This window comes from Scophthalmus maximus, chromosome 12 (assembly GCF_022379125.1).
Source record: "Scophthalmus maximus strain ysfricsl-2021 chromosome 12, ASM2237912v1, whole genome shotgun sequence".
Taxonomy (NCBI): Eukaryota; Metazoa; Chordata; class Actinopteri; order Pleuronectiformes; family Scophthalmidae; genus Scophthalmus; species Scophthalmus maximus.
In genome coordinates this window covers 14,366,060-14,385,596 of record NC_061526.1, presented here as the reverse complement: position 1 = coordinate 14,385,596, position 19,537 = coordinate 14,366,060, and the positions used below count along the sequence as shown (strand labels likewise).

The following is a 19,537-nucleotide window of genomic DNA, read 5'->3' as shown; positions in this document are numbered from 1 at the left end:
AGTTGTTGGTGAACGGATGGGTGGATGGTTAAAAAAGATGGCCAGAGCATGTTATTATGGAGATTACTGTTTATAAATAAAGCTTCAATAAATTATGATTTCTTAACAAGCAATAATCCCATGACCAAGTGTCAATATTTGTCTTATTAGTGGTCCCAGAATTCTTATGCTGCTATGCATCCAATACTATTTTATTCTTTTCTTTTATTTAAATTTATACTAACAGAAGTAAAAATCACAATAAAATAAAATACTATTATGACGACTACTAATGGTAATAATTCACTCAATTACAAAAGGTCCTTGCTCTGACTTTGTCAGTGGACCTCGGGCCCTAACAAATATACTTTTTTATAAGTATAATTTAATAATAATAATAATAAGTACATACTGTCATTTATTTTCAGTTGATGCTCTACATGGCGCCATAATACAGCAGCAGAAATCATATCCACGCCTCAGCTGCAGACAAGTTGATATTTTGATGAATGTGCCCAACATCTTCCATGTTAAATAAATTTGTTAATCAAACACGTCTCCATAATCACAAAATAAAAAGGACACAATTTGTCCTACGCACTATAAGAGTTAACTATTTCACAAAACAAATTCACATCCCTCCGGGTACTTCCATCAAAGATTGAGGACGTTCGTTGGGCAAAACTCCAAATACACATTTCTCCAAGTCTTTCTACAGCCTGTGTAACGGCCACAGGCCCAATTGACCTTTGACCTGCAGTCAGCTGCTCAGAAGTGGTCAACTGCTCTGTAGGAATTATCAATCTCTGCTCATTCTGCACTGTAAAAAAAATGTCTCAACAAAGTTGTGCAGCCTGTCGCCAGGCCTGGACTGGTAATCTGGCAGACCAGGCATTTTCCCAGTGGGTCCGGTATTCTTTTGGGGGAACATCTCATACAATTCTGATATCATTAAATTAAATTAAATTATAATAATTAAACACAGCGACCCATATTCTATACTGACACTGGACTGGTCCAATCACATCTCATTCTAGTGCCGGCCCCCAAAAATATAAAAATATAGCGGCGGATGCCACCAAATGCGCAAAAAGAACCAAAATGTTTGCTGCAGGCAGCTTCAATATCTACGCTATACCCGACACATGTAAATCAACAGGTGGACCTTGACGGAGGAGAGGTGGCCGGTCTAGAATATATACATACTTACAACACAGGACCGCAGGTTTAAAAAGGGGCAAAACCCAATTTATTTAAAATGGTTGATTCAAAGAAGAGGTCTTTTTACCTCAACACTTTGTTTCAGCCCCCATGGCTAGGGTTTTTTTCCATTCTCTACAGAGGACTCCCCTCGAACTCAAGTTCGTGTTCTCTGCAGCTTTGGCCGTCCATTGGCTGGCAATCACAGCACTCAGGCGAAAGAGTGAGAAAGGGAATGAGATCATCAATTGAGTGGTTTACTTTCCTTTTTTCCTTTGGGTTCCAGTTTATCCTCCAAGTTCTTGGGGTGGATTTTTCCAGATGAGAAGATCCCAGCTCTCTCCACACTGAGCTCTGAAACATAATGTAGCTCATCATGCAACATGCTCCACACTGATCACTCAAATGCTTTTTAGGTGTGTTCGTCACCACTCTTCAGGGTGCTTTCAAATGCACTGCAAACTGTGGGAGAAGCCAATTGCTTACTTAAAGTTGCACGTGAAAGCTGTTTGAGCCGGGGGGATTTTTTTTCCCATTAAGTGACACTTGTAAACTTGAATTTTTTATGAATTCATTTGAAATGATACTTTGATTTTCTAGCAGAGCTTTTTTTCTTTTCTTTTTAAAATGACTCGTACCATTGCAAGAGTGTGGGGATTTTGCTCTCAGCAGCCACCTCAGTCGAGAGTGGGTGAGCACAGTGCTACACTGGTCCACGGGACCACAAGGACGGGGTGCGGTCGAATTGTCCTTCCTATCTACTACTCTTTGACCTTGTCATGGAGGTCAAGGAAAGGTGTAAAGGTGAACTCATAGGACTTAAGAAAAGCCGACAGCGCTGCTCAGGGAATCAGACTCCACTTTCACGAGACTACGTCATCCCGCAACGGTCGATGTTATTGACGTGCGTCTGCCGTGGTGAAACTACAAATTTCAGAAGATGGACTACAAAAGGCGCAGCGGCTCCATCAGCATGTTTCAGTGTTTTACCACCGTGTGACATCAGATGTAAATGATTCATATGTAACAGTAACTTACATGATGAGGTGCATCACTTCTGGGTCATATTCATACTATTCTTTTTCTTCTTCTTCTATTTCGGATTTAATCGTTTGCGTCCGTGCATGGCAAGTCAAGTTAAATGAATTGTGGGGGCGTCTATTTCACCTTTCCTTTCGCATAGGAAGGTCCAGTGTGCCCTGTGCTAAAGGAGATAGGAAAAGGAAGCATTGAAGCTCCTTTCCTATGCATTTAGAGAATCCGACCAGCTCTCATCATGGCTGCCGATCAAATACTTCCGGGTCACGTCAACATTTAGGAATCTTCCTAAGCCAATTTGCCAATTCGACCGTACCCATGGTGTACTGGTGGAGTGGTGTCCAACCGACTGCGGCGGTGCCGCCTGGGCCAAAACTGCCAGGGCCAATTCATTCTTTTGTCCCAGCCCTGCCCTGCCCTGCCCTGCCCTGTCACACCTTGAAATCTTGTTTGGTATAAAGGAATACTAAATCATATGCCACAACAAATTTAACCTGCCCTCGGTTAGTTGGCTTACTCTTTCCCAAAAGCAGGAGCTTTCATAAAGTAATAATCCATGTTGCACTTGATCCCTTAAAATGTTGAGAACAATTTACAACAATAGCAAATAATGATGATACATAAATGAGAGTATTCCTCGTGCTTTTAAATCCCAATTTTAAAAAGGGCAACATTCATTCGCCCGGAGACCGTCCATGGATTTGTATTTATTCCCCCCCCCCCCATTTTTTTGCAGTGTGTGCATCTGTGGATGCGTCACGTGACCCGTTAATCCTCGGCGTATTTCCGCGTTGACGGCGGCCGAGCTGTTATCAGTGACTGTCCATGGGGGCGCGCAGGGTTTCACCTGAAGCATCACCGCCGTCTTCGTCGCAGCTGGACCCCCGGTGGTCGGCCGATGTCTCCGCGCCGAATGAATGAACCCGTAACCGTCTGAGGGATTTTCCTCCTCCTCCTCCTCCTCCTCCTCCTCCTCCTCTTCATCTCCACCGCCGGAGCGCGCCGTCGAACCAGCGCGGCCGAGCTGGGGGGAAACCCGGGCAAAGGGAGCCGCGGCGCCGCGCACCGGCCGACGGCCGCTCCGCCGCGTCGCGCCGCCAACATGCTGACGCGGGTCAAGTCCGCCGTGGCCGGATTCATGGGCGGCATCGTGGGCGGCGGCGGCTCCGGCGGCTCCGGCGGCGCGGGGGGCAACACCGGCTCCGAGCTGCCGCTGAAGTTCCCGTACAGGCGGCCCGAGTTCCTCGGCCTGTCCGCGGACGAGGTCGAGTGCTCCGCGGATCACATGGCGCGGCCCATTCTAATCCTGAGGGAAACCAGGAGATTGCCGTGGGCCACCGGATACGCCGAGTAAGTAAACCCCCCCCCCCCGTTGCTCCTGCTTTTCCTCCAAGTGTCAAAAGGGCCCAGGAGCCTCCGGGGGGGGCTTCATCCTAACACTTGTGTTTCTCGGGTCAGAGATGATGCTCACACCTGTTGGGACCTGCATCCTCCTGCTGCGCGCTTTGGGTACCACGGAGGAGAGCAGCCCAGCCTTTGTGGTGTTTCTTTCTTTCTGTTGTTGTTGCTGCTGAATGCAAACCTCCTTGCTTTGTACCACATTGAAATCGCGTGCTGCTTAAAAAAAATAAATACAAATAAATAAATATACAGTATATATATATATATATAGACGACCACGTTCATCCAAAGGATCACAGCACTCAAAGCTGGTTTTCACATGCAAGCCAGCAGCATCTGGGTATTAAGGGTCCACTCCTGTGCTCTATTTATGGCTGTGTGTGTGTGTGTGTGTGTGTGTGTGTGTGTGTGTGCGCGTGTGCGCGTGTGATTGCATGTCACCAGCCTCCAGATATCTATACTGTCTGTAGCATCACGATCATGATGTCATTGCCATCAGCCTTTTCATTGTGTGCCAGTGAAATCGTTTGTGCTTATGTAATAATCGGGCTGCATTGTGCACAGCAGTTTTACCCATTTGTAGATCCACTCCACCACATACGCACATGTACATGTACTGATAGGAGTGCCGAGGGTGCTGCAAGTGCAGCACTATTTCTAGAAGTCTTGAAAACACAGAGGGCTACTGATACAGTAGGAGTTGCTGAGTTTGAGGTGTTAAAAGCCTCGATGATGATTGTGCTGAATATGACAGATATGTATAAACTCCCTAAAGCTGCAGTGTTATAAACTAAATATAACCTGCAAAACGTGCACGAGAAAATGAATTAAGGAACGTATTTCGAAAGGGGAACACCGAGGTAAAGTATGATCAATGTTCAGAGAGTTGCCTTAAGGGTTTGGTTCGTGAGTACGATCACAGCGAGTAAATGTCATGAATGGCTTTTACCCAAATGTCAGCGGCAAGTTTTCTGAACGCGAGTGGCTTCTAATGTCATTTCACCTACAGCCAGCTGCAGCCGCATCCCTCTCCACATGCACGCTGCTGCTGACGCCCTGAATCTGTGTCCGTATATACATGTTTGCTCCCATTCCGAATCCTGTAAAGTTGTTCTCTCAAATACTCCCATTGCGGTGCCTCTTCCCTGCCCCCTGGATTATCACAGTCACGCTGATGCTCAGAGCGGGCGCGGAGAGTCTCCTTGGGACCGGTGTGGTTAATGAGTTCAGCTCGTATCAGCATTTATCTGTAGTTAAAGCCTCGCGTGTTGTCATTACAGCAGCCGCTTTTGGCTCTCGCCTCTTCCAGCTCAAATGTAGTGTCTCTCTCTCTCTCTCTGAGGAAGAGCTCATCTTTCACTCTTTGTTTTTATGACTTGATTTATTCAGTACATTCATTTATTTATTTTTTGTTTTTTGTTTTTCAATTCATTTGTAGAGGACTGTGATGGTCTCTGGTAAAGTTGTTTTTAAAAATCTAAAAAAAATCCCCCCCGCTGGTCACCATAGAGGCTCACACAAATAACAGTAGCATAGACATTGGGTATTGATTACCATCCATCCATCCATCCATCCATCCGTCCGTCGGCTTTACTGATCATCCTTTGAGGGTCACAGTGGGGGCTGGAGCCAATCGCAGGCAGCGTTGGGCGAGAGGCGAAATACACCCTGGACAGGTTGCCGGGGTGTCGTCGTAAGGCTGACATATGGAGACAAACAACCATTAGAGAAATTCTTACCATAAAACATTTTTCTCATTTTTCACATTTTTCAACTCAAACCTACAGAAGTTATACGAGTGTTACGGAGGCCAACGACAAAAAAAGTTTCCCTTTTGCACCAGCGCATCCACTGCGTGGTGGGTGGCAGCTCCCGAATGCTCTTATATGCTCGGAAAAGTCCGAAATCAAAGATCTGTGTTTTTTTTTGAATTGGTAAATCATCCGCCATTGTCTAAACCCATCCGTTCTGACATTGCATTCAAATTCACATTTTGCCATTGTGTTTTCCTAGCCTGTATATTCCGGTGGTAGTCCAAACCTGACCAAGATCTTCAACATACATTTGGACTCTCTGAAAGACCCTTTGTATTTTATTGTTCCTTTGATGTTCCAAGTTAAACTGAGGCAAAGCTTTCAACGATTGTGCTCCAGCAAATAGTTATTACATCCTTGGGGACCAATGTCTGCCTCAGAATCTGTTGCTGCGGGTAGAGAAACAAAGAGGGAATTGGACGTCTGACAATGGAGGGGAAATTAGGTTTTGTTCCTAATGGCAGGGGGAAGGTAATTGTTCCGAATGAAACGGAAATTTGATTGGCAGGGAAATAAAACGAGGATCATTCCTCCCAGGAAACGGGGAAAATGAGGACGAATGAGTTTCAGGAGTTCTCCCAATCACACAATGGCACCAGCTGCACCTGTCAGGAAACACAACAGGATTAAATTAAATGCACTGTAGTTATGAAGGATGAGACCCGTTTTGGCTGCTAGCTTTTATATTCAGGGATCAAAGTTCACATAAACATGTATTTTTATCACACTACAGTCGGCAGCACGAGGCAATGCTGAGTTCTTTCACAGTGGATTAGATAAATGTACAAACTCAAACGTGGTTGATATGTCATGGTCGGTGTTTTGGGGCCATATTAACTGTAATTACGGATGCAGTTGTAACACATTATGTTTGAAGCAGAGCTGAGAAATCAATCAAAGGGTGAAAACCAGCCCCCCTGGCCCTAATGACTTTTACACTATACACGCATGATGATGAAATGACAAATTGGGACCAAAGTAGTGCCAGATTTAGCTCCTTCAACACCACAGGACATGGTGGAAAAAAAAATAAAGTGAAACCATGTTTTAATTCACATTGTTGTGCTAAAGAAGGGGAAATGTTTTATTTTCAAAAGCACAATGTCTATTTTTGGTTACTTTTTCGATCTACGAAAGCCCAAGGTGCTGTCGTCGTATGGGTTGTCACTGCTAAGAACCTGCGACAAGGTGATGTTTATCGAATATCACTTCTTTTGGCAGTTAAAATATGAACAGTTTTCGATCCAATGATAACAGATCAGTAAAAAAGAGAAAGCAATGACATACCATGAACATATACTTGGGAGACGTTCAAGTTTTTGCAGGCTCAATTTTTAACACAGAGCCTACATAAGAGAGAAAAAAATTGTCATAAGAATAAACACATGGAAAACAATTTAAAAATGCTCTTTACACTTTTAGATCCAAAGGCCTTTATTCACGTGGTCTCCTTCCATATGACCATTGTGAAGAAGACAAGAAGACTTTTTCCCCCCCAGCACCCTCCCTCCACCTCCATCCCCTCCGTTTGAATCCCAGATGGTGGTCAGGCAGGCGCAGTAGACCGCTACGCGAGGCTTCTTAAAGCAATTAGTCAGCCATTGTGGCAAAAGCAACTTGTATCACAACATTCATCAACCAAACATTTGTGGCCCTTAATAAATGAATAGCCGCAAAAGGTCTAGTATGTGCAGAAATACACATAAATGCCTCCGCTCTCGCTATAGCTCTTTGTCTGTTTCTTCATAACCCCGTCCCTCTATCCATCTGAGGCCGGGAACCAGACAGGACGATGCTGCCTCACAGGGAGCACCCCACAGTCTGAGGCTATAAATAGACATGTCAATTTAATCGACTTGCGCAGACATTCACGACACCCTCCGGCGATGGCGGTTGCACTTTGCTCGTCTCAGCTGAGCCGCCTCCACCATCTCGCCGTCTTGCACACAGACATTCATTATTGCGTTTGCTATCAATAGCTCTCGTCCTGCGAGTTTGGTGGCCTTTGAGATGCCACGGGGGAAAAAAACAACTTAGTGGTGCAGATTAGTTTGTTTTCTTGAACGCAGAAGAGCTATGTGAGATGTTTGGTTTTTTTACACAATAGTTGGCGCAAGGAGAAACTGGATTATATTCTTTTATATATACGTGACAATGGATGCTGAGGTCATGAAACATGGTATTTATGGGGGGACTTTTGATGATTTCAGCAACCAGGGGCAATTATATACTATAGTTTAACACGACTAGTGACGTCCCAAATCAAATACGGCCATCGTGTACTCAAAACACAAGTTTTTGGACCCATGACCTGACTGTATCTGACGTGAGAGCAGAGCACTACCACAAACGGGCGCCTCCCCGTTTGATCTTAGTCGGGAACACGAAACATGCGAGGCCAGCTGCGTCGCCGGGCGAACAGAGACGAACCTCAGGCAGTGACTCAGACTAATTGTTGTGATCCTGCAGTGAGCCGTAATAACCATGAAAGGCCGCGGTGGCGTTTCGTCAGACAAAAAGCATTTGATGTCGGCTTTTTTAATTCAGCCGCCCTGTTGCTCCAGACCGCAGCCGTCAGACGGGCAAATCACAGCAAGAGGTGCATCTGGCATGAAATTGTAACTGGAAAAATTGATGCCAAAAGATGTATTAGCCTTGGACCTCTGGATGTCTGTAAACAAACTGACCATGAAAGCCTAAAGAAATGACTCGACCTGTGTAAACACCATGTCCACTGTCCTCTCCCCTCCTCTCACAGGGTGATTAACGCCGGTAAGAGCGCGCTGAACGAGGACCAGGCGTGCTGCACGGTGGTCGTGGCCAGGAGGAGGCCAATGAGCTACTGCCCCCCCTCGACGCCCAGCAAGACCCCCACCGCCAAGAGACGCATCTCCCTGCCCAACGGAGAGGGCCTCGGGCTCCAAGTGGAGCCCAGCAAGCTGGAGGAAGTGCGTACAACACAAACGCACCATGCGATCCGATGCATTAGAATATGTACATGTGCATTTCTGAACAGTTTTGCAGAGAGAAAGAAGAGAGAGCGCCTTCCCTCAGGTGTGCCTGTTTTAATTCTGGATGTGAGGCCAATGATAGGCCAGCTCAGTCAGGGGGAGGAGCCACTAATCAAATCAGCCACTTAACCTGGAGAGAAAAATAACATTGGAGAAGAAATAAAAAAGAAATAACAGGATGGGAGAGAACAAACCAAATACTGCCCTTGCCTGGCATATACCATCAACGTTAAATATTAATTTCTAAATTTGTAACGATTTAAAGTAATAATAACATTTTGGTAAAAAAGCTTATTAGCTTTCTTGCTGAAATTTTGATGAGAAGGACGAGACGGATGTTAATAGCTTAGCCATAGCTAGTCACTTATTTTACCAAGGGAGGGACCTGAACTGTGTTTCCATTGATGCCCTGTTCACATTAGAATACAGAACAATCATATCATCAGTGAAAATCATCTGGTTGTGGTTTAAGTGGAGCATTTTTCTGTACGTGTGCGGAGATAAATATGATTCTGTAATTTTTACCTGTTCCACACTCCAGACTCCATTGTTTCTGTGATTATTTATAACTCCTATATAATTTCTGTGTGTGGTTAAATATGATTACGTTTAATTTTGCTAATAATTTATCCCTCTGCAGGACAGTGAAGGGCTGGTGTTCCACTACTGGGCCTTGTTCGATGGCCACGCTGGTTCCGGCGCAGCGGTTGTCGCCTCCCGCATGCTGCAGCACCACATCGCCTGCCAGCTCCAGGCCGTGATCGAGATCCTGCACAACCTGGCCTCCCCGCCTCCCACCCTGCTGGGGGAGGAGCCCGACAGCAACCCCTACCTCCAGGGAAACACCCCCGGCCCCCACCGAGCACTGACCCGGGCCGCTTCGCTGCGCGGGGCCGCGGGTGCGCCCGGCTCCCCGTCCAGCACCCCGCCGCCGCCTCGCTTCTTGAGCGAGAAGAAGGTCCAGCACGAGAGCCTGGTGATAGGAGCCATCGAGAACGCCTTCAAAGAGATGGTGAGCGGCTGGCACAGAGTCACCACGTGTCCGTGTCCACTCGTCCTGATCGGTCCTGAAGGCTGTCACACTCGCTGAACGTCCCTCCGTCATCATGAATTAATATTTGGGATTTTTTTTGGCTGACGCTCTCACACATGGGAGGTGTCCTGTGAGGTAACAGGAAATGTTTTCATTATCTTCTCGCACAGATCAGCTGTCTGTCCTCACGGTTACCGACAGCCTACCATCAGCAATTTGTGACATTTTGAAAATGTCACCGCAGGAATTATTCACAATGTGAATAATGACACAAATGGCGGCTCCTTTTCCTATTACATTGGTAATTAATTAATGTTATTATTTGCACATAAGTCTAAATACCATACCATGAAAAAAAGCCTAGTGTTACTCATTAACTTCGTGCATCTGGTGACTTTTTCCCCATAATTTGGATCAGCTTACTGTTCCCTCAAAATGCTATCAGTTAAATAATGAATAGATTATATATTTGGATTGATTTTCTTAGAGCAAGAATGAAGAATCACTGCAACAGCATTTCACGATTAGACACCCAGACACCTCATATAATTAAATACGTCAAATGAAATACAAATTATGAAAACATTTGTTCGGGGCAGCCCTACAGAAAATTGCCGAAAATTGTCTAAAGTTTCAAGATGAGCATAAAAACATAGCAACGGTTTTGATTGAAGACTGACATCAAGCTATTGAGAATTATCTCGATGTCATTTCACAAATATTATAATGTGACTGGAATAGAAATCCTGCCAACTATTGAACAGAAAGACAGGGAACCTTCTCACCGTGGAGTCCACTTAAATAATAATCAACAACTAAACGCATCACACGCAGATTATGATATTTCCTGTAATAACCACATACTGTGTGTACCAACGCCTAATGTGTGTGTACAGTAAACATGTACACGGCTACCAGCCAAAGATGGAAATGTAGATACTGATGGAGATGATATAAATTACACGCTGTGCCTGGTGTTGTTATGTAAGGCGTGCTGTACGTAACTGGCTCGCTCACATTCTGACCCGAGGGCACATATATGCCAAAAACACAAACCGCAACCTTTCAGCGTCTCCTCTTCTCAGCTAATATTGGACCAATTTTGCGTCTGGCGTCAGAGAGCTTATGAAACCATGTCTGCTGGCTGAATGCCACTCAGCCGTACACGTTCACCCTGTGGATTTCTGCCGCTCCGTCGAGTTCAAAGCGGCGGCACGTCTCACGGAAAATATGCCTCAAATATTTTTTGCTTTGGAATCAAAGTCATTTCAGGAGAAAAGGCTACAGGAAATCTACTTTTGAATCAAATGTGAACTCATTAATGTTCAGCAAACATAATTTTTTTATACCGTTCCTTTTCATTTTCCATCATTTTAAGTGTATCCAGAGGTTCCCAGTGGTCCTTTGAAATCCTTGGAAAGGTTTGAATTTGAGAAGTTTTTGTAAATAGACTTAGATCATCATGGGTCACTGAAAGTGCAAAATTACAAATTGAAGTTCTTTTTGTATACATATATTTTTAATTTAATCCTGCCGTCTCTCAGCTCTTCAACCCATGAATAAGTCTCTTTGCGACTCGCTGAATTTACACCGTATATTGTTTTGCTGTACTGTGGCAGGAGACCACTTAACTGTTGTCTGTGTTCACACATTCAAGCCTCAAATAGTTAAATAGGAGCAGTGACTCACCTTGATCCGTGTGGGGGTCCTTGAATTTGAGGGAATGGGGTCTGGAAAGAAAAAGAAAAAAAGATGTTTTTAATAGGAGTGTCAGAGCCCCGGGTCTTACCACTAGGTGGCGATGGAAAGCAGTGCTCACATTTCCAGCTGTGCCCTGTGGATGTGGAACCCAGAGTAAAAAAAAACAACCTGTCTCTGTCTCTCTCTGTTTCCCAGGATGCCCAGATCGAGAGGGAGAAGCAAGTTTATAACATCACGGGGGGATGCACGGCTCTCGCTGTCGTCTACCTGCTCGGAAAGCTATACGTGGGGAATGCAGGTGACAGTAGGTGTGTGCGCACTCGTGCTTCTAAATGAGAGGGTCTGTGCGTGAAGGGCCCAGGGTTAATTACACTGCAGTTAGACCCCGAGGGGTCCCGAGGGGGCACACTGTATAATGGCGGTGCATCGACATGCCGGGGCAGGGAGGGGAGGCTGCTTGTTCTTTTCAATGTGAGGTTGAGTGCACATTTCTTTGTTTCCCCCCAACTATCTGCATATGTCCGCAGGGCTATCATTATTAGAAACAATGAGATCGTGGCCATGTCGACGGAATTCACGCCGGAATCGGAGAGACAGCGGCTCCAGTTCCTGGTAAGAAAAAACAGACCTGTATGGTTTTTATGTGTCTTACATAAGACCGTTAACAACATCAGAAATGAACCACGAAAAGAGTCTGCTTACACATCACTAATGGATGAATAATAAGAATACTAATCTCATGACATGTTATATAACAGTATAACACAAATTTTCTTGCAAGTATTTTACAAAAAAAAAAGCCCAAAGTGATGGAGAACGCCTTTCGCTCCATCTCGATTGACTCGAAGGCCGTCGCTGTCTGTCCTCCCAGGGTTTCATGCAGCCTCACCTGTTAGGAAACGAGTTCACGCACCTGGAATTTCCCCGGAGAGTTCAGAGGAAGGAGGTGGGCAAGAAGATGCTCTACAGAGACTTCACCATGAACGGGTGGTAAGTCCCTCCGGTCGTCGCCCTCAGCCTCTTTTCATTTTCTCTCTCTTTTTACGCGCTCTCTTCACTGAGCAGACCTAAAGGATTTTAGAAAAATGGCAGACTCTGTCATCCACAAAAAAATGCCCATGATTTATGTCAAACTGTGATGTGATTTGAAATGAAAGCTTATTTCCTGGGATTGCTACCCCCCAACCCCAACCCCGCCGCATCCCGGCTGCATTTAAATGAAAAGATAATCAGGGAAAAAAAAAGGGGGGGGGGGGGGTTGTGGTCTGAATCCCTGCTTCTCCTCTGCTGCCGCTTGAACTCTTTGGCCTCAGCGAGAGCTGAAGAGACCGTCTGCAGAGAGAGCCGACGAGGGGAGAAGCACCGACCTGATGCGGTATAATGATGCAGCGGAGATGTGGTCCTGCATGTGCAGTGTTGTGCGGGTTCGACGGGCACCACGCTGCAGTGGAAGCCAGTGACGAGATGTGCTTTTACCGACACTCCCTGACACGCTGAGGCACACACATGTACTGTACCATGTGTATTGCGGCGTGTGATGTGTGTTTCACGATAAAGCCGCCGCCGCCGCCCCCTCCGAATCCAGCCAGGATGTGCCACTGCATGGCCTACTGTTATAAGATGTCCAGGGCCGGCCCTGGCAATGTTGGCGCCCCTAGGCCAGGTTTTTGATCGGCGACCCCCACTCCCAAGGTATTTTGCGGTACAGGGCGGATTCGGCAAAATCCCCGGACAGCTGGCCGAGTGTTAAACGGTCGAGAGAAGACTGTCTGGCGACGAGCAGTCGAAGAGTCACAGCTGTAATTTTTATATTTTGTCCATGTCTCAACGGGACATGATATTGAATAGCATTCAACTGGAGTTATGTTTCTAGCTACCCGACAAATATACATAAAAAAAAGTAAATATTCACTCTGCTTTGTGCTCTTTAAAACTTTTGTTCAGGCTGCGAACAGCCTTCTACATCTAGAGGCCATGCTTATGACGGTGAGACAAAACAAAAAAAATTCAAAGTTTAGGGACGTCGTAAGATCAAAACAATCCTAAATATGCTAAAATGGCTCATAGAGCTGAAGGACTCCTCAGAGACGGGTGATAATTCTCTGTGAGTCTGTCTCTTTCTTGAAACATTGGTATCTCATCCATTGCTGATGTAGAAATACGATTACAGTGGCTTTTACTACAAAACCTTTTTTTTTGTATCATCAAGCAAAACTTCCCAAATGTTAAATATTGTACAGATAGAAGCTGCCTGACAAATACTTTATGCATTTTTTTAAAAAAAAGTCTGAACAGGCGTTGCAACCGCCAACTTGACATTAATCGAAACAAAGTAGGTTCAAGACATAGCCCTGTGTCTCAGCTGTCCGTTAGACTCTCCAGTTCTCAAATCCCCTCAGCTTGAAGGTCAACCCGGGTCGAGGCAGCCGAATAATAATTTTTAGAAATCCAAGAGACTGGAATGACTCTGCCCTCGGCTACCGTGGCAGACGCGGCCACTGTTTGGGAGCATGACGGTATTCATCTGGAGCCAGGGCTCATCAGATTTCCTCAGAAATCTCTCCGCTGCCCGAGGTGATGTGATGTGTTTTGTTCTGTCGGTTCAAAACTGAAAAGATCTTTTAAATATAAAACCGGAGAAGAGCAGTGGCCCCTCTGCTGTTTCTTTTAAAGTGCACTACGCTGACGTGCAAAGTTGATGATCCTGAAAATGAGCATTGTCTCTCGGCAGCCTCCCCTCCTTCCAGATTAAACACCCGGACGATAAAGTAGCGCGGCGTGTGACTCATCGCCGTCTCTCTCTGCGAGAGGTGCAACGCTCGACGAGCAGGGATGGGAGGTGTGGCCGACGGGGGGAGGGAGACGTTGCGTTTCTTCCTCTCCGGCACGGATGCAAAAAGAGAGCCAGACGAGAGAAAGAGAGAGAGTGTGCGTTACGTCTGTGAGTACACGTCTCAGTTGTGAGAAAAACAAATAGGCGGTGAGAGACGCGGCCCCGACAGACGGATCCATCCCGGGTCAGACGTGAGGCTGTTTGAAGTTGCTGATATCCTCCACTGACTGGCGACGCCGAGTCAAATCGAGCTGGTTTAAGTACATCAGCGTCAGACGCAGGGTCTGACTTCAAAGCTCCATTTCCAAGTCTGTTTTTCAGATCTTCTGCTTCCAATTGTGCACTGCTGAACTTATTTCTCGTATGCGTGTTTATCGTACGATCCCTTCGACCCCCCCCCCCCCCCCGCATTCTCTCACTAAATTTTTCAGGAGAAACTCTAAGTGTCGGGAATCTACAAAGAAGAATGGCAGTTGCTTTGTCTCCCCACTTTTAAGTATGTTAATAATCCTCCTCCGTTATTATTTATTCAAGAGGAGGTGGTGTGTAGTTTGAAAAGATGTGGGCTTTTTACCAACAGGGAGGGTCGAACAAAGAGATGCTGTCAAGTTGCATTTGGTGGAAGTGAATTTTCTAAAGCTTTTTCCCACACGGGGGACTAAAGGTGAATGTATCTCAGCCCCTGCTGCAACAATGTTGGCCGTACTAAAGGTGGAAGACAGAATCAGGAAATCTATGCATATGGACATGATCTTAAAGAAACATAATTGATTTCTGAGCCACTGTGACACAAGGAAAGCATTTAAGGCGGTGTAATTAAAAAGACCTCAAGAAGTGTGTGTGTGTGTGTGTGTGTGTGCGCGCGCGCGCTAGGCTGTCTTAAAATCTCAATATTCTTTTCTGCCCTTAAACACAGGGCTTACAAGACCATTGAAGATGACGACCTCAAGTTTCCGCTAATATACGGGGAAGGGAAAAAGGTAAGCGTTGCACATGTTTGTGTGCTTTTGTCGTTCTTGATAAAGCCACGTATCAGAAAGAACGTGGCTTACAAACTATAAAAAGCCAAGGGATCCAGCCACTCCAACTCTGGCATTCAGAGTTGCGGAGGAAAAAGGAAATCTAAAGTAAAGTAACTAATGTCAGTCTGACACACACACACACACACACACACACACACACACGCCTGCCAGCCACTTAGAGAGTGGGCGAACACTTGGTATCTGATGTGCGAGTAACACATTGTGCACGTGTGTGACAATGCACACCTCCACTAGAAGAGAGGGGAGTCAGTCCATCAGTTTCACTTCAGTAGCTATGTCTAACACACACACACACACACACACACACACACACACACACACACACACACACACACACACACACACACACACACACACACACACACACACACACACACACCACACAACACACAACACACAACACACACACACACACACACACGGGAGATGACAGTTATCTCTTTGAGGAGTGAAGTTAATTCCCACTAGGAAATCAGGGGGAGAAAAGACGGAAACTGAAAACACTCGTTCTGTTCAGTCTATTCAAAGAAGGACGGAACACGTCTTCATGAACCATTCTGCGCCATTATTTTGAATTCACGCATATAGAAGAGCGGAAGAACACTGGATAGGTAGTTTGATAACTAAATGAACAGAACAACAGCCTCGTTGAGTTTCGGCAACCTTGGAAAACTTTACAACAACAACACAAAAAAAAAAAAGCTTTGTGGAAATAAAAGCGCTTTTCTTCGCAGGCTCGGGTGTTGGCCACTATCGGTGTGACCCGCGGGCTCGGCGACCACGACCTCAAAGTCCATGACTCCAACATCTACATCAAGCCGTTCCTCTCCTGCTGCCCCGAGGTAAGAAGCGCGGCACTCGCTGCAGACATCCGAGAGTCTGATTGGGAGAATTATACCGTTCTAAAGTGACATTGTGCTCATGAGCAGCTTGCTTTATTAATGCCTTGTTATTACACAAGAGCTGTAACAGCCTTGACGATTGTCCCCGTCTCCGGTGCTCATACCGGTCAAGAACACGGCGGACAAATACAGTCAGATATCGTCTTACGTCTGCGCTTGGCTTTCCAAACACATGACAGTTGTGGGCTAAACATGTCAGCATCTATCTCTTCAAATGACAAAATCCGGCGTTGCAGATTGTTTCCCTTCCTCTTTCCTCCATGTCATCTTTTAACCTTTTGGCGCCAGCCCAACAAACAGCTCCTTACCTCGTTTTGCCACGTGACTTACCCCGCGTTCTGCCCCATCTGCACCTCAGTCCCCAGAAGTCGCATGCCGCCGCCTCTCCGTCTGAACCCGGTGCTCCGCCTGCAGGAGAACCGGAGCTCACCTGTCTGGCGGCGGGTTTCAAAGTGCTTTCATCTCCCGACGCAGTTCCTCTTGAGGACTTTTGCACTTTCCCTTTCCCAGAGCTCTCCGCTGAATCTTTAATTCATTAATAGCCCCGGGTTCACTCCGGGTTCAAGACTTTAACGCCTCTCGACAGTTTTTATGTGTGCCTCTCTTGTCTCGCGCAAACACGACGACTCGCTCGCGTCTCATCAAAGCCTCCCGAGTGGGTTTTTCAAAAAAATGAAGAGCGAATGAAAAGGGGAAAGTGAATTCGTGAAGTTGTGTAAATGTTAGGTCGGCGCGACCGAGGAGTCTGCATTTCAGTGGTTGACACAACATCAAAGTAATACCAGAGGCTGGTGTCTCAAGTTACAGCAAGATGGCAAATTAAGAAATAAAAATGAATTGTGTTGCTACTTAATATATTTTTTTCGCGTTTCGTGGTTCGGCACACACACAGGTGAAAGTGTATAACCTGGCGCAGTACGAGCACGGGGCCGACGACGTCCTGGTGATGGGAACGGACGGGCTCTGGGACGTCCTGTCCAACCAGGAAGTGGCCGAGGCAGTTACTTCTTTTCTAGCCAACTGCGACCCCGACGACCTGCACAGGTGGGACGCTTTGTTTCTTTAACTTTCTTCTCGCTTTGTTTCTTCAATTAGGGTCTTTTGTCTTTTTTGGAGGTGGCTGAAATTCTGTCTGAGCCTCGTGTCCATTTTTGAAGCATTCCTATGCCTAAATGTGAATTTATTTCAAGGATAAATCACATCCTTGGCCCCTAAACTACTTGCTCTCAGCATCATTGCACTTTCCAACTAAAACAATTTGACACATGGAGGGTCAAGTATCCCCATCGTGGCCCACATTTCAAGAGGCCAGATTATCATATTGCAGCATTAAGGGCCCGGCAAGCTGTGAAATTGAAGGCTTTGTTATCGTTTGCCTCCGTTGTCCAGGTACACGATGGCCGCGCAGGACCTGGTGATGCGAGCCCGTGGCGTGCTGAGGGACAGGGGCTGGAGGATCACCAACGAGCGCCTGGGCTCCGGGGACGACATCTCGGCCTTCATCATACCGCTGATGTACGGCAATCGTCAGCCCTGAGGGAGCCCGGCAGAGACGCTGCCGTAAGAGGGACCCTGAGGGGCCTGCGGGCTCTCAAACCAACAGGACTGTTGGGTTAGTCCTGTACTCGAATTCGTTTTTTTCCGCAGTGCCGTTTGCACTTTTATTTTCTTCCTGAGGCCAAGGTCAGGTGGGACGTGTTGACGATGCTTGATTTTCTTTTTCCTCTACAGGAGTTCAGGATTGCCCAGACACTAATTTGGTGGGTGTGGGGGGGGGGAACTACAGCAGTCAGAGACACTCTTAGACACTTGGTTATTTAATTCATCTTGTGGCATTATTCGAAAGAAATAATTCGGTTCGGAACCGTGATCAAGGAACGTAGTGATTGGGCGGTTGAGCTGAACTTCTGCAGAGATGCGAGAAAGAAAAATAGGCAATTTTTCTTCCAAAGTGAAGAATAGACCCCTTTCTTTCTTTTCTCCTCCCTACCTCTCTTGTAATGCTGTACAATACTTGACTTCTTCTTTTTCTAGCCTCTCTTTTAGTCCCCTTTTCCTGCACAGTCAATCTTGTTTGTTTCTTCCACCTAACCCTGACCATGGACGGAGCTGACAGGTCAGGTGCATTTTCTTGTTTTTGCCACAGTGTGGCTGCGAAGGATTATTACGCTGGAAAAAAACAAACACTTCCGGTGGTCAACAGATAACGGAGCCGACGATGCGGACGCAGAAGAAAAAAAGATGAAGACTTGGGAGTCATCCACCCGATGGTAGCGAGACTGACAAGGAATCTGTTTCACTGATGGGATAGAAAAATAAACTCATATGAGGATCTAAGCCTATACGGATCAACAAGAAGCATCATAGTTTGATATGGTGAGCGGGCAGAGTCTGATATGGGAATTGCTCCAGAAAATTGTCCACTGTTACAAGTCATTTAATCTGATGTTGATTCCAAAAAATTGAATTGGGCTTCGGTATCTCGACATTGGTTGCAGCTTTGGTGGTGATTAGCAGCGTCTGTTGTTTGCCGTCATGGGTAATTAAAAGATTGGTTTAATGTTTTGGGGAGATGCATGTATTTCCTTTTCTGATGAAAAGATTGATACAACTTTCATGTTGGAGGCTAGAGGAGACCGTTGGATAACTGAAGCGTAGCAGAAAGACTCAAAAGAGGCAAAGACGACTACAGCTTGCTTATTAGTCCAAATATGATTTTTCTTTTCTTCTTCTAGGCTATGTAAAACCTCTAAAGGTGAAGATTTAAAGTTGGAAGGCATATCTTTTCTTATTTTTGCCATAGTGTTTATAACCTAAGCTAATGGTCTCTTTAATGTGGATAGGTATTGATCTTCTCCCCTTGCTCCCAGCAAATTAAGCTAATTTATTTCTAAATTGAACACTTTTTTTTTTTTTTAAACTAAGCAAAAAAATTTCCCAAAAAGCTCAAGACTAAACATCAGATTAAATGACTTGCACTGCAGTGTAGTCGCACTTTAGCCCGACCCGCGTTGCTCACCGAGGGGGCCACGACACACGAAATAATGAAAGAGGTAAATATTCCCTGCAGCAGGGAGGATTTAAAAAAAAAATGAAATAATAATCAAGAAATACAATCAAAGCCGAGATGAAGACGAGTTCCACGGAGACAAACATGGTACACTTCCTCTGGCTTGAACATGTTTTGCATGTTTCATGAGCTTTAGATGCTGAACAGATCACAGTTGGACAGGTTGGGGAACAATGATGCATTGTGTTGGATGTAGTGATTTACTGTGTCAGTGCATGCAGTGACATAGCGTAGGCCTGGGAATATGAGCGACGGTGCAATGGTTTACACTGCAGTTTGTTTTTACATGGACTGAATTTACATTTCTGTAACGTATCGGAGATAGTAATAAGGTTATTTGTTTGTTAATGTGCCGTAACCATGCATATATTTATTAGGTTGCATTTCTTTTTCAAATATTAGCATAAATAGGACATTGTGCGTAATAGCTGGATGCGATTCATTGTAACGGAAAGAGAATTAAGTTGAACAGAAATCCTATTTGGCCAGAAAAGAAATCAAATAATGTTGTT

At 45.6% G+C, this 19,537-nt stretch overlaps 1 protein-coding gene across 1 annotated transcript; it reads left to right on the top strand.

Annotated features, from left to right (window-relative positions):
• The first annotated feature begins 2,991 nt into the window (after positions 1 to 2,991).
• Positions 2,992 to 19,111, top strand: LOC118288245 (protein phosphatase 1H-like). Its single transcript, XM_035614132.2, has 10 exons — positions 2,992 to 3,567; positions 8,191 to 8,380; positions 9,084 to 9,455; positions 11,373 to 11,485; positions 11,705 to 11,789; positions 12,049 to 12,167; positions 14,927 to 14,990; positions 15,788 to 15,895; positions 16,848 to 16,999; positions 17,345 to 19,111. Exons 1-10 carry the CDS (start codon positions 3,320 to 3,322, stop codon positions 17,490 to 17,492), a joined length of 1,599 nt encoding a protein of 532 aa, XP_035470025.2. The 5' UTR covers positions 2,992 to 3,319; the 3' UTR covers positions 17,493 to 19,111.
• Positions 19,112 to 19,537: the final 426 nt, after the last annotated feature.

What these genes read in the sequence shown, in the direction of transcription:
- LOC118288245 (XM_035614132.2), top strand. Translation starts at nt 3,320, where the DNA reads ATGCTGACGCGGGTCAAGTCCGCCGTGGCCGGATTCATGGGCGGCATC. An exon ending in AGCCCAGCAAGCTGGAGGAA is followed by an intron (nt 8,381 to 9,083) that starts GTGCGTACAACA and finishes ATCCCTCTGCAG; the next exon opens with GACAGTGAAGGGCTGGTGTT. An exon ending in GACTTCACCATGAACGGGTG is followed by an intron (nt 12,168 to 14,926) that starts GTAAGTCCCTCC and finishes CCTTAAACACAG; the next exon opens with GGCTTACAAGACCATTGAAG.